The 23,626-nt window shown below is 46.1% G+C and overlaps 1 protein-coding gene across 12 annotated transcripts in view; it reads right to left on the bottom strand.

The window, feature by feature from the left end:
• The window catches only part of celf2 (cugbp, Elav-like family member 2), a 151,206-nt gene that overhangs the window by 49,495 nt on the left and 78,085 nt on the right, over positions 1-23,626 (bottom strand). For all 12 annotated transcript variants that reach the window (XM_080757788.1, XM_080757789.1, XM_080757787.1 and 9 more), the window contains exons 2-3: positions 20,380-20,576; positions 4,110-4,192 (exon numbers count right to left, since the gene is read on the bottom strand). In XM_080757788.1, coding sequence (XP_080613914.1) covers positions 4,110-4,192; positions 20,380-20,557 — 261 coding nt within the window. In that variant the 5' untranslated portion in view covers positions 20,558-20,576. The remainder of the gene's footprint in view (positions 1-4,109; positions 4,193-20,379; positions 20,577-23,626) is intronic.

A 23,626-nucleotide genomic window follows, 5' to 3' on the forward strand; every position in this document is an offset into this window, starting at 1 on the left:
CAGGTGTGGTTATAATATTCAAATATGTCCTAGGCATAATTTACTATTTCAGAAGTTTTGGGCATGACTCGGATGGTTAGAGCGGCGCGGTTACATACTGTACAAAGTCAATGCAAAGACATTCGCGGCGCAACCTGGCGCGGTAGGCTACATATGGGACGAACCGAGGCCAATATATATATATATATACACACACACACACACTGTATTCAGGTCTGAACGCATCTTAAAACTAGAGGTTTTAATAGAAAACGTACTTGACCTCCATTCTCTGACTTGTGGTTAAATCAACTTAAATCAACATTGTAGAATAGGTGAAGAGGTCCCACCACACACACACGAGAAGAATCCATTTTCAACAGGTTTATTTCTCTACATCAGGATAAACGTTTCGGATATCCAGCGTTCAATTTTACAATTTAGGCATTTAGCAGACACTCTTAATCCAGAGCGATTTACATTAGAGAACAAAAACAAAAACATGGCAATACACCATGTAATTGTTATCATGAATCATATACGTAAGCCAAGAACGTAACAGTGGAATATATATGCATACAGTATATACTACTATATAGTGCTACGCACATAAAATGTGTGATAGCACATAAAATGCTATCTAAGTTACATAAGTTGAGCCTTTGCATACGCCTGTAAGGTCGTTGCGGCTATAGGGCAAGTGCTACGAGCCAAGATGGAGTCTGGAACTGTTCCTGCCCTAACCCAACATGGGTGCCATTAAACTGTTCCATGCCTTAACCCAACATGGGTGCCATTAAACTGTTCCATGCCTTAACCCAACATGGCTGCCATTAAACTGTCCCATGCCTTAACCCAACATGGCTGCCATTAAACTGTCCCTGCCCTAACCCAACATGGCTGCCATTAAACTGTCCCTGCCCTAACCCAACATGGCTGCTATTAAACTGTCCCTGCCCTAACCCAACATGGCTGCCATTAAACTGTCCCTGCCCTAACCCAACATGGCTGCCATTAATAAACTGTCCCATGCCCTAACCCAACATGGCTGCCATTAAACTGTTCCTGCCCTAACCCAACATGGCTGCCATTAAACTGTTCCTGCCCTAACCCAACATGGCTGCCATTAATAAACTGTCCCATGCCCTAACCCAACATGGCTGCCATTAAACTGTCCCTGCCCTAACCCAACATGGCTGCCATTAAACTGTCCCTGCCCTAACCCAACATGGCTGCCATTAAACTGTTCCTGCCCTAACCCAACATGGCTGCCATTAATAAACTGTCCCATGCCCTAACCCAACATGGCTGCCATTAAACTGTCCCATGCCCTAACCCAACATGGCTGCCAGTTCGGCACTGCCAGCTACAGTACCTTCGACGTGGCCTTGGCCCAACTCTGACTGTGATTGTATCTATCTCACCGAATCAGGGCGTCCGGAGAAACAACAACGAGAGAGGGGGTGGGGGGGGGGGGCTAGAGTGCCAATATAAACATTGTTCCGTTGGCTTTTTACAAGCGAGGGGAGAGCGAGGAAGTTAATAAGCAGGTATTGGTTTTTAACTGCGGCCCGTTTATTGCTTTGCCCTGGAGCGTGCTGGAGTGCTCCACTTTTCCTCCCTTCCATCTGCAAATCACCTCCGCTCACCTCTCTGTCTCTCCGCCAGTCCTTTCATCTCACCTCAGCAATTAAGTCACTGTGCTCATCATCCATTTGTGTGACTCATCTCGTCTGCCTGTGTCCTCCAGCCTCTCTCTCTCTCTCTCTCTCTCTCTCCCCCCCCCCCCCCCGGGCAAGGTTGTCTGGTTAGCCAACTTTGTCCTATTTCCGACTTTGCCGCCGAGACCCTATTCAAAGCGGTAAACCCTGCAGAATCACTTAAAGCGCGGCGGCCATTCTGTGTCTATTGACTCAGCCCGTTGTGCGAACTGCAGTGTTTTTCCTCGTCACATGTGATTTGCAACCAATGGTAGGAGATGAAAGCTGGCATGGATAATGCCTAGAACGACAGAGAATCAGAGAGAGAGTGAGAGAGTGAGAGTGAGAGAGAGAGAGTGAGAAAGGCGATTTCATTACCATAATCCTAAAAAGCACTAACGTGTTTGTCTTCTTCGCGGCTATTTCACACCTACAGAGGGGTGAGAGTGGCGTGACGTTCCTGACGGTCTATACCACAACCTTCATCTCCGCATATTGTTTTCCTCATTCATGCATAAATCATACATTGAATGCAGGTGTTCAGGGAACACATGCATTCAATGTATTCATGCCTGTACAGTAATGGGGTAGAAATTGCGAGCACACGATATCATGCACAGAACATGATTTATTACATTTTAAATTAATTAAGTAATGTGGTTGACGCAAGACCTCAACAACAAGTGGGCTACTTTTCTTTGAAAATTGACAAAATGTGATAAAAAAAAGAAAACTTTCAATATGAATATCAAACTCAACTTGTCTTTGAAATTATACAAGCACATGAAACACTTAATAAATATTGATTAATTAATTCATTAATAATGTATAGCTAAATGAAATCAAATGGTGTATGTACCACAGATTAATTTTAACACAAAACTTCAATATCAGCATGAACTAGAAAAGTCGCAAATTTAAAACAATTGCAAAGTTGCAAAGTAAGACGTCCTAAAGGCAGACAGCTGGGGGAGCGCTGGTGCTTTGGCATGGGAGGTCAGATAAACATGGGATGAATTCTGTACTGGCCATATATGGAGCATGTCTTGAGTGTACAGGGTTTGATGAGGTCAGATCAACATAATGGATTGTCAGAACCGGTCACCTCCATATATGAAGATATGGTATCGGGGACACCCCCCCTCCCCCCAGAAGCAAAGATTTGAGTTAAAATCGTTCACTCTGAAAGAATATATATTCAAAGATGTGCGCCACATTTTTCGAAAATAGCAGATCTACAAGCTCTTGTATGAGCTTGTAGATCTGCTATTTTTGAATAGCTAAAGTATAACATGCATGCATAATGCATGAAAAAAACACCAAAAGGGGGTTTCCCGTCCTGAATGGGTTCAGATGAAACGGGCTGTATGTGTTTGACACACTTATTCCACAAGCAATTAACATTAACACCACGACTCTGCGAGCGGGGAAAAAAAACAATCTTGACTCAGAGTCAAATGGCGCACAAGCACGGATGCTGATTATAGCCCTGGTGAGATAGCATCAACAGACACGCTGCCTTGGCCCAGGAGGCCTATCCACTGATCTGACTGCGGGGGAAGGCAGGCGGCCGGCCGGCAAAGGCACTCGACTGGTGAGAATCCAGTTATCCGGCGCAGCCAAGTAGAGAGGCAAGGAAAGGAGCCAATATAGGCCCGGCCGGAGGATTTAGGGGCCTTTAAATATCCACCCAAGACTAAGAGACAGAAGGAGGCAGGAGGAGGGGGGATGAATACATTCCTATCTACTCCCTCTCCCCCCCTTGCTCCAGGGCTATAGGGGAGAGAACAGTGGAGCTATCAGACAATATGTTTTCCTGTTGTACCTATCATTAAAAGCTATAGCCTTGGTCCCAGGCTTACTTATCTGCGAAAAGAAAAGCCTGGTCACAACGTAAGGCAGAGAAGCTATCGGCGGATGTATCCTCCGGGAACAACTGTCAAATGTATTTCCCCCGGATACGATATTATCACAACTCATTCGCGGAGAATGTAAACTGATTTGTAAAGCATCAACGTCATTTCCTTGGGCAATACTTCCGCTAAAATCCCGCAACTTCCGCATAGGTCTTGCCCAGGGTGGTTAAAACCAGGGATAAGAGAAAGAGCTCTAGGCTGTGTTGGATACTTCTTCGACAATTCCTAGTCATGCATGTTGTATAATATATTAACAGGGGATATAATACAGCCAGCCGTTTTAGTATTTTGTACTTCTATAAATGAACACTCCAGATTTTGGTGCAAAACTGTGCAACGGTAGATGGGCTGACACACAAATGCACGCACGCAGGCACGCACGCATGCACGCACACACACGCACAAGCAGAAACCGTGTCGGTGGTGTGAGAGGGCTTCGGGGGTGCTGCTGTGAGTGTGCAATTAGAGGAGGCTGGGTGTAGGCAGAGGAGGCCTGAGGAGGACGCACACTTACCCCTGTTAAGGTCTTTATGTTATGCAGTGCATTCTGGGCTTCAAGGGCGGCTTTCCTTGTGTAATATGTGACAAAACAGCAGCCTGGGGGAGAGAGAGAGGGAGAGAGAGGGACACAGGTAAGGAGCCAACAAAGAGATATTTACTTTCTCCATCCGTGCACTTGGCCTTGCCGGTCGACACCATAGACGGCAGACGAACAAAATGACAAAACAACCTGATAAGAAGAGAGGAAGGAAAGAAAAAATGTTGTTCTGGATTCACTTTGAATGGTGGTGGTAATGACTTGAGCCTCACACACATGCGCGTACACACACGCACGCGCACGCGCACACACACACACACACACACACACACACACACACACACACACACACACACACACACACACACACACACACACACACACACACACACACACACACACACACACACACACACACACACACACACACACACACACACACACACAGAGAGAAAGAGAGAGAACGTGAGAAGAGGGGGCTATCTCGCCATTAATCCTTCCATAATCCCCGCAGAGGAGATGGGCTGAAACAGTGGAGTGGTACGTGGGGCCATTCTCCGTCAGCAGCACAGAAAACAATCCAAACTGCACAGTCAGTCAGACAAGAGACAGCAGGAGACATGACTATGAAATCTCATCTACTCGGCAAGCCTTTAGTCAAGACTATACTCCTCCCGAAGCGAGGAGTTACACCTGGTCAGCACTTCCACTCTTGTGACCGCGGAACATTCTCAACCCTTACATTCGTATATAGCGAGCCACTCGGTGGCACGCTATACGAGCTTGTAGGTCTGCTATTTTTGAAAAAAATGTGTGAAAATGCGGCACAGATCTTTGAATATATATTCTTTCAGAAGAATGCCTAAATGGGATAGGCAACCATCCACACATCCCCAAGTCCCTTTGATGAGGCCGCGTGAGCGTAACGCAGCCTAGTCCCCCCCTGAGTACCGGGGCCTGATGAGTAATTGGCCCTTAGCCGAGCATTAGCAACGTGAAGCGCATTTTTGATTCGTTGCGGTGTGCGGCCCATGCAGCCCGGTCCGGCACATTAGCGGGGATAACTCTTAGCTTTATAGCGCTGGCTAGAGCATGGCCGTTATGATGATTCCCACGGGGCAGGATCTCTGTTTTAACATATAAGCTTTGGAGGCATTATGATTGTATAGACATGAGCCTCTGTAGACATTTTTTTTGTTATTCATGTCCTCACTGTATTGCATTACTGCTTGTTTTTTTAATGTCTTTGCCTTGCTTTTCTTTTTTTTTCTCCATTGCTCTGTAAAGCACTTTGAGCTGCATTTCATGTCATGAAAGGTGCTATACAAATAAAGTTTTATTATTATTATTATTATTATTATTGTGATTGGGTTGTCGGACAAGGTGGAGGGAGCTGTTGACTTGTGAATGAATGCTAGTGGTGTTTAAGTTGACTTGTGAATGAATGCTAGTGGTGTTTAAGTTGACTTGTGAATGAATGCTAGTGGTGTTTAAGTTGACTTGTGAATGAATGCTAGTGGTGTTTAAGTTGACTTGTGAATGAATGCTAGTGGTGTTTAAGTTGACCTGTGAATGAATGCTAGTGGTGTTTAAGTTGACTTGTGAATGAATGCTAGTGGTGTTTAAGTTGACTTGTGAATGAATGCTAGTGGTGTTTAAGTTGACTTGTGAATGAATGCTAGTGGTGTTTAAGTTGACTTGTGAATGAATGCTAGTGGTGTTTAAGTTGACTTGTGAATGAATGCTAGTGGTGTTTAAGTTGACCTGTGAATGAATGCTAGTGGTGTTTAAGTTGACCTGTGAATGAATGCTAGTGGTGTTTAAGTTGACCTGTGAATGAATGCTAGTGGTGTTTAAGTTGACTTGTGAATGAATGCTAGTGGTGTTTAAGTTGACCTGTGAATGAATGCTAGTGGTGTTTAAGTTGACTTGTGAATGAATGCTAGTGGTGTTTAAGTTGACTTGTGAATGAATGCTAGTGGTGTTTAAGTTGACTTGTGAATGAATGCTAGTGGTGTTTAAGTTGACTTGTGAATGAATGCTAGTGGTGTTTAAGTTGACTTGTGAATGAATGCTAGTGGTGTTTAGGTTGACCTGTGAATGAATGCTAGTGGTGTTTAGGTTGACTTGTGAATGAATGCTAGTGGTGTTTAAGTTGACTTGTGAATGAATGCTAGTGGTGTTTAAGTTGACTTGTGAATGAATGCTAGTGGTGTTTAGGTTGACTTGTGAATGAATGCTAGTGGTGTTTAGGTTGACTTGTGAATGAATGCTAGTGGTGTTTAAGTTGACTTGTGAATGAATGCTAGTGGTGTTTAAGTTGACTTGTGAATGAATGCTAGTGGTGTTTAAGTTGACCTGTGAATGAATGCTAGTGGTGTTTAGGTTGACTTGTGAATGAATGCTAGTGGTGTTTAGGTTGACTTGTGAATGAATGCTAGTGGTGTTTAGGTTGACTTGTGAATGAATGCTAGTGGTGTTTAGGTTGACTTGTGAATGAATGCTAGTGGTGTTTAAGTTGACTTGTGAATGAATGCTAGTGGTGTTTAAGTTGACTTGTGAATGAATGCTAGTGGTGTTTAATGCAGCCGGTCTGCGCGTGCCGGACAGGCAGAGCGCGGCCGCACTATTATCCTACATTAAGATTCCAGTTGCACCTACTGGTGTGTTCGAGCAGGCCTCTGGTGTGGGATTAGCGATTCCAAATGGCAACCTTATGGGGGGCTATATAGCGCGTCGGGTTACAGTGAGGGGGGAATTACGATTCCGATGGCACTTTGCATGTGCGTGCGCATGCATACAGTACGTGGGAGGGTTGGCTTTTAGTAATATAGTGCGGCGTTGGCGATTCCGCGAGCATAGAGTGTATTATTATATATACTGTATGTATGGGAGAGGGTTGGCTGTGTGTTGGGCGCTGCTTTTTTGTCATTCCCATGGTGTAGCGCGGGCCTGAGAGGCTCAGCCATGCAGCATGTGGCAGAACGTCCCAGGTGGTGGGCTGTCAAGACAAGGATCAAAGAGCAGAGTGGACCTCACATGCACACGCGTACGTACGCACACACACACACACACACACTCTTCTGCAGATAGTGCTTCACCTATTTAAGAGTCAATGCACTCCCAGGCTCAACACACAGCAGTGGCCAGAGCCAATGAGAATATATTATGTGTTCACGTTTAAGTGTGGCTTTCGAAAAATGTTACGAAAACAGCGTCTTGGCAACAACAACCTTCCAGCCAAAACGTATATATATATATATTAAAAAAATAAATAAAGCAATACTGCAGATGAACCACGTATAAAGCCGCGGGGCACACAGCGCCCGCGAGAGAGACAGGTCTATACACGGAGGAAGGGAAGTGAACGAGAGGACTATTGACATGCAGTATAGCAACCATGTGTGGATGCTTTGGACAGCCGAGCGTGCGTGTCGATATGTGGCAAGAACACGACTTGTCTGCCGTGCTCCCAGACACATACCACAGCAAGTTAAACCTGCATGGCCCCCATTGTTGTCTCCATAGGGGAGAGTATGTTTTGCACTTCGTCCGTGTGTCCGTCCGTCCGTCCGTCCGTCCGTCCGTCCGTGTGTGTGTGTGTGTGTGTGTGTGTGTGTGTGTGTGTGTGTGTCCTTCCGTCCGTTATCAGCTAACCTCCGGCACCGTTGGCCTGATCCTTGAAACTTTGCACTCACACACTCCCTGGATGCCAACGACAAACCTCTGCCCCAAATATTCCTCAACGGCTTGTTATAGCGCCAACTGGTCAAACAATGCTGCTCCGCTGTTCTACGACAGAAAAACAGGTGAGGACAAAGCATACGACAGCTCCCGACCAGACGTGAGTTTTGTCAACTTTGTCAAGTTCAATTTCAAGCTTTGGCGGAAATGGTAAATGCCGAAAATGTCGGTAATTTCGGCGTGCACCCATATTTTGGCGTACGCACGGTTGATGAATGAGGGCCTATGCATGCAGTTACTTTCAAATCATGTAGTGTGTGCACGTTTGAGATTACAGAGAGGACAATCGTGTAAGATGATCCGTATGTGTAGGATGATGCAACCCACGATTAGGACACCAGCTTAAACCCTTTATTCCTCGTGGTTCGACAATTACTAGAGGATAGTTGATCTGCAAGCTCACATGTTCGTATATAGTGATGCGACGCATTGTGACTTGTGAGCTTATAGATGTGTGTGCTCCTCCTCTAAACACAAACACTTAACCAGAAGGCTGAGATGGCTCAAAGCAGAGAGATAGTCTCTGCTGCTGGAGTTGTTGCAAAGGAACACTCAGGTGGACACACACACACACACACACACACACACACACACACATGCATGCATAATACATCCATGCGCGCACGTGCGTGCATGTCTGTGTTTGCGTGTGTGTGTGTGTGTGTGTGTGTGTCTGTGGCTATGCCCGTGCATTCATGTGTATTTCATGTGTGCTCGAACACTGGTGTGTGATTGGATGGATGTTTGAGAGAGAGAGAGCAAAAAAAATAAAAAATAAAGGGGGAATAAAAAAAGAAAAAAACCAAGAGAATAACAGAGGCTGTGAATGGAATAGGAAGCAGCCCAGGGAGCTGCCCCGGATTCATAAATGCTTCATGGTGACTGAAGTAGGCCTTTGACTGACTGAAAGGCCTCACCCCCCGTCCCCCCCGCCCCCCGCCGCGGCCCATGAGGCAGGGGTCAACCCGACCAACCCAAACGACCACATTCAATGCAGGCTTCCCAGGCCGGGTCAGAGGAGGTGATGAGCGCCGCCCGGGAACCCCCTTTTGGTGTTTTAAAGCATTGTGTTCAAAATAGCTCAAAATAATAGCTCATAGCGCGGCACCACATGCCACGCTATGTAGCTTGTATGAGGTTGCAGGTCTGCTAGCACGAAAAGGTGGCGCAAATCTTTGAATGTATATTTTCTTATAGGGACGTTTTTAACTCAAATCTTTGCTTCTGAGGGGGTCCCAGAAAAAAAACATATTTTCATGGGTCGGCGGCCAAATACATATAATTCTAGTGCTCCTTGACATGAAATAGTTTGAGAACCACTGACACATAGAAACATGAGGTTTTTCAAGAAACCCGTCATGATTTAGAGAAGACATCCTCAGGTCTAAATGGAAAGAATGGCCGGCAGGGCTTGGCGAGGTAAAGGCTAAAGACGCTAAATAGGCTCTATGCACGGCAGACATATTGCCACGATATTGCATAATAATTCCCATCACACACCCCATGGCAAGCCCCCAGGTCACATGGTGACATCACGTGACATCATCAGCCCCCATGGTCACCCCAGGCAAGTTGCAGTGGTGTCCGATCCCAACTTAATCCGAATTTTCTCAGAATGAGTTGCACTCTTCACATATTAGAGCATGTCTGAAATAAGTGTCAGAGCTGAAATTGACCTCTAAATATGAAATGAATGCTTAGACTTGTAGCTATAGGTGTAATGTTAGAGACCACAGAAGTGAACCTTTCAAGCCTGTTTTCTCAACTCGCTGTTTTCTGCAAGACATTATACTCTATGAGCCATATCTCCAAAAACCGGTGGGTAAAAAACTAAGACTAAATACACTGACATTTTCGTCAACAAATAAAAACTAGACTAAAATGTTAGGAAGGGTCCAGGGACTAGTGGACAAGAGATCCAGTTTTATGCTGGGTTGCATGCTGAAAATAGCAGATATACAATCTCACAACGCGTCGCGCCGTCAAAATACATTTTAGTCGACTAAATCAACTGTAGATTTAGTCGACTAAAACTAGACTAAACACTAGAACATTCCAGGTGACTAAAATGTGACTAAAACTAAGTGAAAACTATTCAAGAGACTATGACTGAAACTAAAATAGAAATTTGCTGCCAAAAACAACACTGCGATGGAGGGCTCGTCTGAGGACGACGTATAGAGAGACTATACTGTGCTACGCTAATATGTCCCACCGAGGCCGAGACGTGGAGGGCTGTTCAGAAGGACAGCGGCGCAGAAGGATATCTGGCACTTCTGGTCAGAGGAGCCTTAAGGCCCGGAGGCAACCCTATACAGCGCCCTAGAGCCTTCTAGTGTTGCCAACTATCTCATCAGCCATATCTTCCCCACTCACTCTGTCTCTGGACCCCCAAGAGACAGTGGGGGGGGGCTGTAGTATGCCACTTGGACACATGCCGGGGGGAAGGGGCTGATCAGCCTTGGTCGTGTCACCTGGAGGAGAGTGTCTGTTGTTGCGAGACCCGAAACATCCAATGGTTCCTGATGATAACAAACACTGATGATGTGTCCAGGTTTGTTGATGTATTGATTACTGGATGGAACACATCCTGTATTCTTTAGTATCATCGGCAACACCTGTGAAGGAAGTAAGGAAGAGGCCCTGCAATTCCTTCTTTCCATTCATGGCTGTGTTGTGCATATAGAGCTATTAGAGCCGGCCTTGTTGGCTCCATAGTCGAGAGACATGGTTTATTAATGCTTAGAGAGAGAGAGAGAGAGAGAGAGAGAGAGAAAGAGAGAGGGAGGGAATGAGAGAGAATAGTGATGAGTGTGTGTGTGTGTGTGTGTGTGTGTGTGTGTGTGTGTGTGTGTGTGTGTGCGTGCGCCGTGCATGCGTGCGTACAAATGATAAAATTAAAATTAAATGCACCTATATCCAACACTGTTCAGCTTCTGACATACTAACATGTGCGCCAATGGTTCCACAATTTAGATGACGACCTGCGTGTGCAGGGGTCAGTTAATGATGTCGGTTATTGACTCAGAGGCCCTACACCTGAACCTGTATAGCCTGTATACTGTACATAAGGTGAGCAGAGCAGGTATACAGTATAGGTACCCCCGACACCTTCTGACTTGCACTGCAGGAGCTTCTTGCAACAACTCTCAGCAACAACCTGAGAACCTCATACAGTCCTTCAAATAAATACATTCATTATCATTATCATTATCATTATCATTCTAGGCCACTGTGAGTCGTCTGACGCTGCTTTGTCTGTAGCGGCACAAAAAATAATAAAAACATTCGAAAGCATGACGCAAACGGCAAGCTCTGTATCTGATTGTGTTTTAGACGTTATACTATAGCTCCAACACAGTGACGTCTATCTATGTAATCTATGTAAAGCGCCTTGGATAAAGGCGCTATATAAATGCACCATTTACCATTTACCACGTCCCAGCACCCCTCCATGGTGTGGTGTGAACTGAAGGCCCCACATCCCAGCCCCCCTCCATGGGCCATGGTGTGGTGTGAAGCCCCCCCCCCTTCTCCTCCTGCCCTTGGGGCTCCACTCAACTGCTGACCCACATTAACTGCACTCTACTCAGTCTACTGCAATTACTGCTCACACAGCCCTCTGGGTGGCATGGGACATACACTACTGTAGTCTCTCTCTCTCTCTCTCTCTCGTCCTGACATTGACTGACAACGCTGGGAGAAAGGCGGAGAAATATACTGTGCATTAAGATTCCCACAGTAATTAGAACATCGGTCAGGCATTACAAGAAAAGGGAGCGGGCGATACACAGAAAATAATCCATGGGTGTACAAAATTATGTAACCAAATGTACCCTTCTGGGTCCCTTTACTTATACATCTGTATATACACTCTTAACACATAGACTGCTACAGGTTCTAGCGGACCCTGGCTTACTGGTGCTGAAGGCTTAACATGGGCTTTTTGAACTTTTTGGGGGGCCCACAGCGAGGGGCCTCTTATAGCGAGAATCACAATCGCATAAATAAAAAGAAAGCCCAACTTGTCCACTTCAATTTAAAAAAAAAATTATGATTCTACCATCTTCCATTCTGGAGATATTGACCTTTTTCTAACACCTGCTTTTGCCTGCACGCTGCTTGTGAAAAAAAACAACAGAGATATGGAGGCCTGAAGTTGACAGACATTTCAGTTCAGTTTTTTTAGTTCAAAAGACCGATATAAAATTGAGCACAAATAATATCCTATACAAACCATATACCGAATGAAAGCCCTGAATGTCTACTTTTAGGAGGAAAACAGTACACATTGTACACATATACAGTTTGTCACTAATTGGCTATTGAATGCAGCTTGCGCCCACCAGAGAACTTTAGAGAAGGCATGGACCCGAAGAACTATTATTCACAAAATAAGGCCTATAGCGACATGTACATACTATATACCGTATGAAACAGTAGACTCTCTGCTTTCATAAGAAAAATACCACCCAGAAAAATCACACCCCTGTGAAGTGAGCAGTGCAATTGCACTGCTCACTTCACAGGGGTGTGATTTTTATTATTATTACAGTATTAGTATTTTTCTTATGAAAGCAGAGAGTCGACTGTTTCATACGGTATATAGTATGTACATGTCGCTATAGGCCTTATTTTGTGAATAATAGTTATTCAGGCCCATGCCATCTCTAAAGTTCTCTGAAAAAGATAATTTTAGAGAGCATGGACCTAACAACTAAATATTCACAAAATAAGGCCTATAGCGACATGTACATACTATATACCGTATGAAACAGAATACTCTCTGCTTTCATAAGAAAAATACTAATACTGTAATAATAATAGAAATCACACCCCAGTGAAGTGAGCAGTGCAATGTTGCACTGCTCACTTCACAACATTGCACTGCTCACTTCACAGGGGTGTGATTTTTATTATTACGAGTAAGACGCGCGAACGCGGAAGGCGAACGCAGATCGTAAATTGCAATAACAATTAGAATAAATTACAGACATGATCTGCAGGGTGTCATAGTTAGTGCTTGGACCACGCCAGCTCCATATATGGTCACAAAAGACGCCATCACACTCATGTCACCATGACTCAGCCATAACCATATAAGGAGTCCCCAAAGCAGGACCACGCCATCACACTCATGTCACCATGACTCACAAATCACTCAGCTCCATATATGGGCACAAAAGGGCCAGGTCCACATATACAGTAAGCGGGACAGACAGACACACACACACACACACACACACACACACACAGACAGACAGACAGACAGACAGACAGACAGACAGACGTGATCTGCTAGGTCTCATAGTAAGTGCTCATTGCATTCGCAATTACAGTATTAGTTTTTTTCTTATGAAAGCAGAGAGTCTTGATGCACATTATCTGATCATAAAACGGACTTGGAAACTTTCTTCAATCGTAGCCCCATATGTGCCCTCTCCCTACGCTCATTGAACTCATTCTGTGATTCGAGCTACAAACAATCGCAGTAACGGGGGGGGGGGGGGGGGCAACTAGGCTTTGAGGAAATGATCTTGCATAATCAACATTATTGTCGATTGTCGTGTGCCGCTCCAAACATGTCCAGACATACCACTAACCTCATCGATCCAGTCTCGCGTATCTATAAGGTGAGACGCGAGACTGGATCGGATTGTGTCTGGACATGTTTGGGAAAAAAAACAAGAAAAACAACGAGATGGATGCGGCAGCAGAAGCAGCACGTCAACGTATTTGGAAGAAAAAAAACGAGAAAGCACCACCTGTCGTTGCAAGACAAACACCCGTATGTTGCTGATAGACAGATAATAATCGATCCGATTTTGTCCTGCCGTTCATTTTATCACATTAGGTGCAGGGCAGGCTGCTCGACGGTGAGTTTATAATAGCCTGTTGTAACGAGAAAGGGGGATGGATTGGATGGTTGGACTGCGAGCAGCGCAGCAGCAGTACGGCTTGCGATCAGCGACCAACGTATCATGGCGGGCCCTCGATAATGATGTGCAATCTGTCCATGACTAACTCCACATGTGTCTGGCAAACGTTACGTTATGAAATCAAATGCCGATCGTTGCAGGTTTATATACGGGCAGAGAGCAAATCGCGTTGTATCTTGTTCCGAGAATGAGAGTGAGTGCAAGCCTTGCAGTTGAAAGCAGTGGGGACTCGGGAGTGGGGGGGGAACTGCCAATGCGATCCAAGAGGAAGAGACCCCCCCCCCCACCATTCTCCCTCGGGAGAAACCATGTAGAAACAGGAGGGGAGGGGGAATCGAGTGTATTCACACAAACAAGAGCATTGTCCCATCCATTTTAGATCCCCTGACATCTGCGTTGGTCTATGCCGGACGGCCGTCTCCAATACGTCGTACGTCCTCGCATAGACCAACCAATAGGCGGTGCCAGACGCTTCTCAGACCAACACCTCTTTTCAGCAGGGGGGGGTTTTAACTCTTTTTAGAGCCGATCGGTGTTACATTATGAGTTGTCCGGGCGCAAATATAGTTGAACGATAGTAATCAATAAAAAAACGTTTTTTGGACCATAAAACGTATAAAAACGTTATGCGCTTCTTGCGCTTGGCTATAATAAAACGTTTAAAAACGCTTTCAGCATTCTATGAGTTAAGTAGGGATGGAGCTCGTTAATTCTTTATAGATAACGATCACCTGATCAATAAGGCTTATCGAGCCGGGTTCTTATCGAGCCCACTATTGAGTATTTTCTATTATTTTGTGGAAAGACAGGAGACAATACATTCTGAAAAGGACCAGTATCTTTTACTAGGGCCTTCAAATACAGTACATTTCTAACAGGCAATTGACCTTTTTACCAAAATAATATTAAAGAAACTGTTATGTGTTATGTGTTATTGTGTTTACCCTGGCAGCACTGGTTGGCAGGTGTCACACTTTTAAGGTCATTACACACTGGCGAATTAGCGACGCGATGCGAATAAGCGATCTGAAAATGAGAAATATTGCATGTTGCAGTTCGCCTGCGAATCTCTGCAAAATACGACACCAGAGCGAACAAATAAAGAGCGAAAACGGTCGCATTTTCGCACATTCGCCACTGATGTGGAAGCTTGCATGGACTTCAATTGGTTTTTTTTAAATGCGAATTATTCACACGAATATATCGCGTCGCCAATTCGCCAGTGTGTAATGACCTTTAGACCGACATGTTTGTGCCAGCGTGGATGATTACATTTATTTCTTGATCGCCTCTCGCCATGATTGTTTGAACATGACGTCACGGGCCGCTGTGCTGGATAACAGGCTTGATAAGTCCCAAAACGTATTGATAACGGGTACTCAATAAGCTTGTTATCGGATTGTATCGGGTATCGGTTATCCAGCTCCATCCCTACTCTTAACCCATTCTGGGCGGGAACCCCTTTTGGTGTTAGCATTATGTTATGCTTTAGCTATTGAAAATATTGCAGATCTACAAGCTCATGGCGCGCCACCGAGTGGCGCGCTATACGAGCTTGTATAGGTCTGCTATTTTTGAAAAATCGACAGAAACATGGCTTTTTCAGAAAACCGTCAGGATGTAGAAGACATTTTTTGAATCTGATCTCGGGTCAGAGTTAAACTATATAACACTGAGGATTACAGTGTGTGACCGACGTCATGACTTCAAACGACGCTGCGTTCCTGGCAAACGACTGGCTGGCGTTCTCTAATCCCGTTTCCACAGGAGGACCCACTCCGGCTCTCAGCCCTCCAGAGGTGTAAAAAATGTTATATACACGATCCACGAGTTACACTTTGGTGGAGAACCAACTCCACCAATGTCACCCTGCAAATCCCCCCCCCCCCTCCCTCCCTCCCTGGCTCCCTCCCTCCCTGGCTCCCTCCCTCCCTGGCTCCCTCCCTCCCTGGCTCCCTCCCTGGCTGCAGCACACATGAGCACATTCTAGGAATCAAAGCTGCCTTCTGGCCGACCCCCAGCACTTTATAGAAAGAAAGATCCCGGAGCCCAGAAAAAAAAGATTCCAGCCTCACTCTGTGCTGCTGAACCCGGCGACCGACTGAGTACTGAGGCATGCAAAAAAGTTTGAGAACGCACGCACACACGCAACGCACACACACACACGCACACGCACGCACACACGCAACGCAACGCACACACACACACACACACACGCACGCACGCACGCACGCAACGCAACGCAACGCAACGCACGCACAAACAAATGTGACAATCCCCTATATCCCATTTAAATCCACCTGCAGTGTGGCTCTCTCTAATTGGGCCCGGGGTTGTCTTGCTAACAAAGCTAACGTCTTGTTAAGCCAATATAATTGGCTGGTTTGCTTTAAGGGGAAAGAATGAAATAAATAAGCTGCGCGTCTTCGGGTCGGCCCACCGTCTACAACTGAATCCATTAAAGCAGATAATTGCCTTGGACGTTAAGCAAAGCATTGAGCGAGAGTATATGTGCAGTTGGCTTGTAATTCCACAGTGAATGTCTGCATTGGAACTGGACGGCGGGAAGCTGCTGGATACACCAGGAAAACTCTGGAAGAGACGTGTGTGTGTGTGTGTGTGTGTGTGTGTGTGTGTGTGTGTGTGTGTGTGTGTGTGTGTGTGTGTGTGTGTGCGCGCGTGTGTGTTGCGCACACGTGTTCAGTGTGACTGAACACATTTCTTTGTCTAAATGTGCTTGAAATCCTGTGTGCGAGACTGTGTGTGTGTGTGTGTGTGTGTGTGTGTGTGTGTGTGCGTGCGTCCAAATAGACACACATTAGTCACTCAAAGCTTGAAATTATTTTTGCAATTGTTCCACTCCACGCACAGAAATTGAATTATATATTGCAGCTGTTTTTGCGTTCAAGAAATAGCTTTTCCTGAGCAATAAAACTCTGGATCATCTCGTTGCTTTCTCATTGCTTTCCCATTTGTTTTCCACGAGACAAAACTGAAGTCTCCTACAGCATACTCCAACTTGCTGTCAGACGTCTATAAAGATGAACACTTAGTGTTGTGCATGCATTTCTCACCTTCTTTCCTCTCAACTGCAGCACTGACACACAGCATTGTATGAGTGTGTGCGTGTGCGCGTGCGTGTGCGTGCGTGCGTGCGACTGATGGAACTGCCCATCTGTCAGTTCAAAAATGATTAAAACCCATTCTGGGCAGGAACCCCTTTTGGTGTTTTAACTAAGCATTGTGCTATACTTTAGCTACACGTATACTTAAAAATAGCAGATCTACAAGCTCATAGCGTGCCCCCGAGTGGCGCGCTACGAGCTTGTAGGTCTGCTATTTTAGAAAAATCGTGAAAATGTGGTACAAATCTTTGATATATTCTTTCAGAGTGAACGTTTATTTTATTTCGACGTCGGGCCATATGGTATGCAATACTCAGCCCTATCTGTCAGTTCAAAATCATTCCATTTCTCTCTAGCAACACCACTTCTCAGCACAATTCTCTCATCTGTTGATCTTCTCAAAACATTCCACACATCTCTGTCAGTGCTCAACCAAAAATCACCTTCACATTTGACGTGTGTGTTTGCTGATGCCTGAAGGAAGTATAGAGTCACGACTCACGTGTGAAGGGGGCTTGTCCTAAACCCACCTTTTGGCACAAGTGCGCATGCAAAGTACGTACACTGTGAGCACACACAAATTACACACCGGGCATCGCACGCAGACGACGCAATGCGATCGACACGACGCGATACAATGCAAAGCACACAAATTGATTATGTGGACGGCAACTGGTGATCGATGTGTCCGCGAAGGACGCCAAAACGAAGCCGACGTGTTTAACACGAATGATGAATGATTCAGACGCCATGGCGCGTGTTGCCGGCAAATGATGCGCCGCAGTTGATGCAGTGCAATGTTGACACTCACACTAACAAAGAATTCTTAAGGCCTCTTGCTATAGAGCGCTATAGTGCTAAATGCGTATAGGGTTGACTGCATCGGGACAATTCAAAGCGTGTCCTGGCCTCGCCCACAGACCCCCTGGTGTGAGGAAGGGGTTCAGACGAGGCCAGGCAGGAATGCGAAAGAGACTCCAGAGTGTTTACGTTAACTCAGAGGAAATAACAGCATGTCGAAAGCTTGGCGAATACAACAAGGCGGGGAATAAGAGGCCAATCAAATGGTCCATTTGCTCTTAAAACACTCCGTCTTGCAGGGAGGAAGGGGGAGCTGCAGGGGGGGGCAGGCGCTTAAAAGGTGATAGGAAAAGCTGCCGTTGGGGGAAAATGACATAGGTGTGTTCTTCTCCTCCCGACGAGAAGAGGCAGTGAGTGATACTCAGCCACGAACAACAACTCAGTTAAGAGCCCCAAGACAGAGAGAGGGAGAGAGAGAGAGAGAGAGAGAGAGAGAGAGAGAGAGAGAGAGAGACAGAGAGAGGGAGAGGGAGAGGGAGAGAGAGAGAGAGAGAGAGAGAGAGGGGTTGTTGATGGAGGAGAGGAACATACTGTATCTGTGACCTTCTACTTTATCCTTCTTCAAAGCAGAACAGAGCAGATTTAAACTATAGAAGAGGAGAAAGTCATTGGAAGGGTACGAACATGCACGCACACACGCACGCACGCACGCACGTCGCACGCCCGCACCCACGCACACACGCATGCAGGCACAAAACAGAAAACATGTGACAGTGTTGGTGGTGCATGTGCAAAAACAAGGTGATTGGGTTTGATGGGAGCCTGCTTTGTGATACAACTCCCTCCCTGACAGAGACACAGTGGAGGACAAAAACCTGAGAGAGAGAGAGAGAGAGAGAGAGAGAGAGAGAGAGAGAGACGACAGAGACAACCTAAGAGAGAGAGAGAGAGACGACAGAGACAACCTGAGAGAGAGAGAGAGACACAGACAGACGGTGCGCTCCTACTTTTGAAAATATAATCTGATTCAGTACTTTGTTTGACAGACACGTTTCCAACAATACTTGTGCCAGCCCACCTGTCTCTCTCTCTCTGTGCATCCCTCCATCCTCCCACACCATCACATCTGGAGTGTCATCAGCCTTCCACTTTGTGTCCCTCTGTTTGATGGCCGTTAACCCATTCTGACCTGAGATCAGATTCTAAAAAATGTCTTCTACATCCTGACAGTTTTCTGATTTCCATGTCAGTCGTTCTTCGATTTTCCAAAAATAGCAGACCTACAAGCTCGTATAGCGCGCCACTCGGTGCTTGTAGATCTGCTATTTTTCAATAGCTAAAGCATATAGCATAATGCTAACACCAAAAGGGGTTCCCGCGCAAAATGGATTAATATGGCAGCACTATTGTCAGCCTCCTCATCGCGCCTGTCTCTATTGTTTGGCCTCACTCCTGACAAATTCATCAAAGAGAACCGAGCGAGGGGGCGAATGTGCAGGGGAAAAGAATTGCGGCGCAGCTAATGTTGTTTTTTTTGCACAATTGACAACATCTAAGTCTTTGTCCCCAATTTGTGTGCCGCGAAAGAATGTTTCGCCCTGTCGTCAAAACATAATTTTATACGTGCTGTGGCATTCTTGTGTAAAGCCCTGAAAGTTGAGCATGAAACAGTCTTGAACATTTCAGAATTTTTGTGCGTGCGTGCATGTGTATGTGCGTGTGTATGTGTGCAGCTTGCAACATACTGTTCAATCTCCTCCATTATAGGCAGTCGGTCTATTTGGAGGAGAAGGTGCTTTTTGTACCCATGATTTACTTTCGGTGTTGGTAATATGACAGACTGAAGTGACCAATGTTTGCTGTGAATAAGTTCATGTGTTGCCTATAGAGCGCCGCAGTCCCTCCCCCTTTCAGAAAAACGAGTGGCCCAGGAAATGAAAACCCAATGCATTCTCCCATCGGCACTTCTTATTTAATTTATTTAAAGCCAACTCGGATCGTGACAAATCATGACAATGAACACAATGTTTTGGGCCGATCAAATCATTAGAAAGAAGAAAAGAAAGTCAGGAGACAACACTATTTGTTTTGTTTTTCGTCTTATAAATTATTTGATCGGCCCAAAACATTGTGTTCATTGTCATGATTTGTCACGATCCGAGTTGGCTTTGTCTGCGGCGTAACCGTCTTTAAATAAATTAAATATTTGCGCCCTTGATAATGTATTTTATAAATGTGGACTCAAATAAAGAAATCGAAATGTGTGTTCCACAATCTCCCAAACCACTGTACTGATCAGAGCCAAACTGTGTTACGTCATAGATACATCATAGATGACATATTATGTTCGACCACAGAAGTACAACACCTTTTTTTTGTTTTCCTTCTTCTTTTCCACTTTATCTACCCAGGGTTGAGCACAAGTGCTCATTTTCAGCAACGCCCTGCACATAGAAACACACAGACAGACACACGCATTCAAACCTGGGAATCGAACCGGCAACCTTTCGCCGCAAAAAGGGCGCTCCTCTAACCCTTTAGGCCACCGCTGCTGAAGCTAGCCGTCTCTGGCAGGGTCTGGGTGTGTGTGTATGTGTGTGTGTGTGTGTGTGTGTGTGTGCGTGCTGTATACCTTACCTTTGCTCTGTGGAGGGTTCTGGCTGCGGTCGCGGAGGATGTTGATCTGGTAGACGGTGCCGTAGGGCTCAAACAGCTCCTTCAGCTCCTTGTCCGACCAGGACCGAGGTATCTGACCCACGAACATCTTGATGGCGTCCGGGTCCGGCTGGTCAGAGTGCTCCAGCGCCCCGTTCATCTTACCGGCCGTGCCATTACTGTGGGAGGAAAGAAATGTGGCTGTTAGGAAACAGAAAATGTCTGGTTTTTGAGGGGTTGCAGCCACTCCAATGACCAGGCAATGTCCGTCCCTATCCATGTCCCTATGTGTGTTTAGGGTACCAACGGGTGACACAGTGGCACTGTTGACTTGAGCTTCACACTGTGCACAGGTGCATCATGGGAAGCTGAGTTTTTTTTTTGGGAAGCTAAGAGTGGGAAGCTGTGAGCCGACAACCACTAGTGTGACACCCACTAGTCAGACACTCACTAGTCAGACACCCACTAGTCAGACAACCACTATTCAGACAGCCACTAGTCAGACACTCACTAGTCAGACAACCACTATTCAGACAGCCACTAGTCAGACACCCACTAGTCAGACAGCCACTAGTCAGACAGCCACTAGTCAGACACTCACTAGTCAGACACCCACTAGTCAGACACTCACTAGTCAGACACCCACTAGTCAGACACCCACTAGTCAGACACTCACTAGTCAGACACCCACTAGTCAGACAGCCACTAGTCAGACAGCCACTAGTCAGACAGCCACTAGTCAGACACTCACTAGTCAGACACCCACTAGTCAGACACCCACTAGTACTCAGACACCCACTAGTCAGACAACCACTAGTCAGACAGCCACTAGTCAGACACCCACTAGTACTCAGACACCCACTAGTCAGACACCCACTAGTACTCAGACACCCACTAGTCAGACAACCACTAGTCAGACACCCACTAGTCAGACACCCACTAGTCAGACACCCACTGGTCAGACACTCACGCCTGCGTGCGTGGTTGCTGAACTATCACGCACAATGACCCTCCATCCTGTAGGAGAGGAATTGTTCCAATAAGGCATCTTTGCGCGTTACTTTCAATTGCGCAAAAGGATCCGGTTGAGTGAGAGACATATACAGTAAGCGTGCGGTTATTCAGGAGAGAATCATCCGCAGCGACGCAGAATAAAAATGATGAGCTTTTCAACAATGGCCGCCGGCATGGGACTGATATACGGTAAACGACAGGCGGCCCTTTGAGGGTTGTATAAGCGGCAGTGCACTGTTCAAGGTTGTTCCAAACCTTCTGAATGAGACCATGAGCATATACTGGAGATTTCATTCACATCGTGGTAATACTGTATATATATACACAGTACCTATATACATACACCCACAAACCTATAGCATGAAGGAAGAATCCAGACGGGAGGGGTCTCTGCACGGATTTAATGAGCATTTTAACTGTATTTGTGTACAGTACGGGCATGCTATACTGGATACTGTATATGCTGGCCTGTTTGTTTGTGCACTACTGAATGTGTGCGCACGCTAGCTGCTCTTCTGCTTAACTGAGTGTTGAATAGATGTGTGTGTGTGGGTGTTGAGACGCAGTTGGCTCTCGCTCTGCATCGGAGATTAGGTTGTAGTGTAGTGTAGAGTAGACCCCTAGGGCCTCTTATACGCTACACACATGCTACGATTAAGCGGACATTTTTTTAAAGGAGAAAAAAAGAATCCAAGCATTTTCACCACTTTTTTTTGACAGCTACAAGACTATCGCCACAAAACACGCTCGTCTGTCTCCGCGTTCGTCGGAAAGGCCAACGTGAACTTAAACTTGGACGTGAACAAAAAGCAAGCAGGGAAATCTCACGAGCACAGCTCTGCAGTGGAGATGACTAGCTCCGCACACAGCTATCATCAAACACACACGTCTCGCTCGCACACATCCAGGAACCCCTTTTGGTGTTATGCTATGCTATGTTATGCTATGCTTTAGCTATTGAAAAATAGCAGATCTACAAGCTCATAGCGCGCCACCGAGTGGCGCGCTACGAGCTTGTAGGTCTGCTATTTTTGGAAAATGGAAGAACGACTGACATAGAAACACAGCTTTTTCAGAAAACTGTCAGGATGTAGAAGACATTTTTAGAATCTGATCTCAGTCCAGTCAACGGGGGGTGAAAATCGACTAAAAACCCATGAAGGCAAGGTTGACCGGTGCGCCGGTTTTGTTTTATCGCCCTGCTTTAGCTTTTGATATTTTTTGTCAGGAGAGAGGCGAGGAGGGAGCGTCGTCTCAAAGAGGTGAAAGCAAAACAAAAAGGCAAATCCCCCTGGCTTTGTTATAGCTGACAACACTAATACCACCCTATAAAGATCAGTTAGGAAGCACGGAGGAGGGCAAGGCGGGGACAGCGGAGATATAAAACGGGGGGTAAAGAAAGAGCCAGGGGAGGAGAGGACGGGAATAAAAAAACAACAACGTTACAGACCTTTGAACGCGGGCCATCCATCTTTTGCAGAGGGAGCCGAGGCGCTCGGCAGAAACGCCCAATTCTTTAAAGGACTTAAAGGACATGTCAAATAAAAAATAAAAATAATAAATTAAAAGCCAGAGAGCCAGAGAAAAGGGAGTCAACGAGGCGAACCCGGTGCCAAACAGTCCCCCAACGCCGGCAACAGCCACTCCTCGCTATATATATATATATATATATAAGCTGCCCTGATAAATTCTTCTGCATGGCCCCGCTGGTTTGAGGGAGCCCGGAGGGTGGCGGGGGGGGGGGGGGGGGGGGGGGTGTGGGTGGGGCGGCCAGGAGTTACAGCCACAATCACCGGCTGACGCCGTGCCGGTGTTTTAGGCTCACATAAAGAGCACAATGCGGAGGGTGTTAAGTGGGGAGATGAACGAGTCTGCCTGGTTCCCTGGGTTCAGACTGGTCGCCTGCCTGCGCTGCATCCATCCCTCTGCCCTCTGGGACACAAATCCCAGCACACAAGCATGCGCACACACACACACACACACACAGCTCTGATGATTGTGACGAAGAGAGAGAGAGAGAGAGAGAGAGGGAGAGAGAGAGAGAGAGAGAGAGAGAGAGATAGATTGGACAGAATGAGTGGAGAATAGCATGGAGACAATCGCTCATTGTTCAGTGTTTGTGCCGAAGCCTGCCGTTATAGAACGAGTCCATGGGGAAAGAGATACAATAGCCAGTGTCAGAGGAGGCCATTTCAGAGGCATCTCTCTCTCTCTC

This window comes from Protomyctophum bolini (assembly GCF_963924005.1).
Source record: "Protomyctophum bolini genome assembly, chromosome: 23".
In the NCBI taxonomy this organism is placed as follows: Eukaryota; Metazoa; Chordata; class Actinopteri; order Myctophiformes; family Myctophidae; genus Protomyctophum; species Protomyctophum bolini.